Source organism: Amphimedon queenslandica, unplaced genomic scaffold (assembly GCF_000090795.2).
Source record: "Amphimedon queenslandica unplaced genomic scaffold, v1.1 AMPQUscaffold_13134, whole genome shotgun sequence".
In the NCBI taxonomy this organism is placed as follows: Eukaryota; Metazoa; Porifera; class Demospongiae; order Haplosclerida; family Niphatidae; genus Amphimedon; species Amphimedon queenslandica.
Window position 1 is genome coordinate 1 of NW_003546630.1, and position 1,311 is coordinate 1,311.

At 34.9% G+C, this 1,311-nt stretch overlaps 1 protein-coding gene across 1 annotated transcript; it reads right to left on the minus strand.

Annotated features, from left to right (window-relative positions):
- Nucleotides 1-56: 56 nt before the first annotated feature.
- LOC109585016 (uncharacterized) lies at nucleotides 57-1,199 on the minus strand (the record flags this gene model as incomplete). Its single annotated transcript, XM_020000946.1, has 3 exons — nucleotides 867-1,199; nucleotides 271-813; nucleotides 57-214 (listed from the first exon to the last, which is right to left on the minus strand). Coding segments are annotated over exons 1-3 (741 nt in total), but the record flags the coding sequence as incomplete, so codon positions are not given.
- Between the last annotated feature and the right edge of the window lie 112 nt (nucleotides 1,200-1,311).

The window sequence follows — 1,311 nt, forward strand, 5'->3', positions numbered from 1 at the left end:
GCCATATCTGGAATTCCACCAAAGCATCCTGATTGTTTTTCTGATCCACTACTAACGAAAGTGAATTTAGTAACTGATCCATTGCAAGAGAAGAGCATGTCAGGATATAAATACTGCCGTCTACTGGAAAAAATTTGTGATTGGTGAACTTTAAAACCATATTCTCTAACAATTGAAGGAGTGATTGAATTGATACTGTTAACACAGTATCCATCTAATGATAGTAATATGTATTAATTATACTACAATGATAATGCATTATAAATATACCTGTTACTGGATAAACTAAGATCAACTGATTGGTGATTAAAGAGTTGTTTAAGTTGACACCACTTCTAGTGCCAAATGCATGTTGGCTGCTACTGAATCTGACTCCTGGAACATTATCAATGTAATGCACTCTAGCTATGCTAAAGGCTGGAGATGGTTGTGATACAGCTAGCAGGTCTCCACTCATTACTGGTACAGGAGGATTGAGTGGATATTCAAACACTCCACTGGTACTGACATTACTAGTCCCATAATAGATAACTCTCTCACTTCCAATCACTAGGTCATATTGACTGCTGCCACCAATTTTTCGAAAGACCTGAACACTGGGAAGAAGTCTATGACCTGCTCTTATATCAATCCCCAATATAAGACTGGTTATAGTAGATGAACAATTGAACTGGTACTCTTGCAAGACTCTGACTGCCTCAGTTAAGGGACTTCCAATTGCACTACTTTTTAAATTCTTTGCTCTGTATCTGACCAGTGATTGACTCATGAATCTAGTACACTCTTGCTCCAGCCCTTGAGCAGCATTGACACCTAAAGTTGAAAATGAATGAGAATATTAGATCATGCAATTTTATACAACTAACAATAGAGACAAGAAAAACACAACATAGCCAGCAGCTTCATTTTTTCCTTCTAGTAGATCTATAAGTATTTCCTTAAACAAAGTGCATATTAAATATTGGTCTGTACCTTTGATGTGGTCAGCAACCTGCTAGATGTAGAGTAGAGAGGTCATGCTATTTGACATCACTACAATTAACATTTATTTGGACATTAGGGAAATAATTTTATTTGAACATCAGTGAAATAATTCTTCAATCATCCGGTATGCATAGCTAGCACTGCAAATGTTATTAAGTAACTTTAATTGAAAGTATTTCTAATCTTCTGTAAACATATAAATTAAAAGTCATCTAATATTCAATCCAGACATAATTGTAAATAATTTATTGTAAACTCAATTCATGAGTGCTTCAAAATTCTGTCTATTGTGATCATGTGATACAGATCAACCAATATACTCATCTG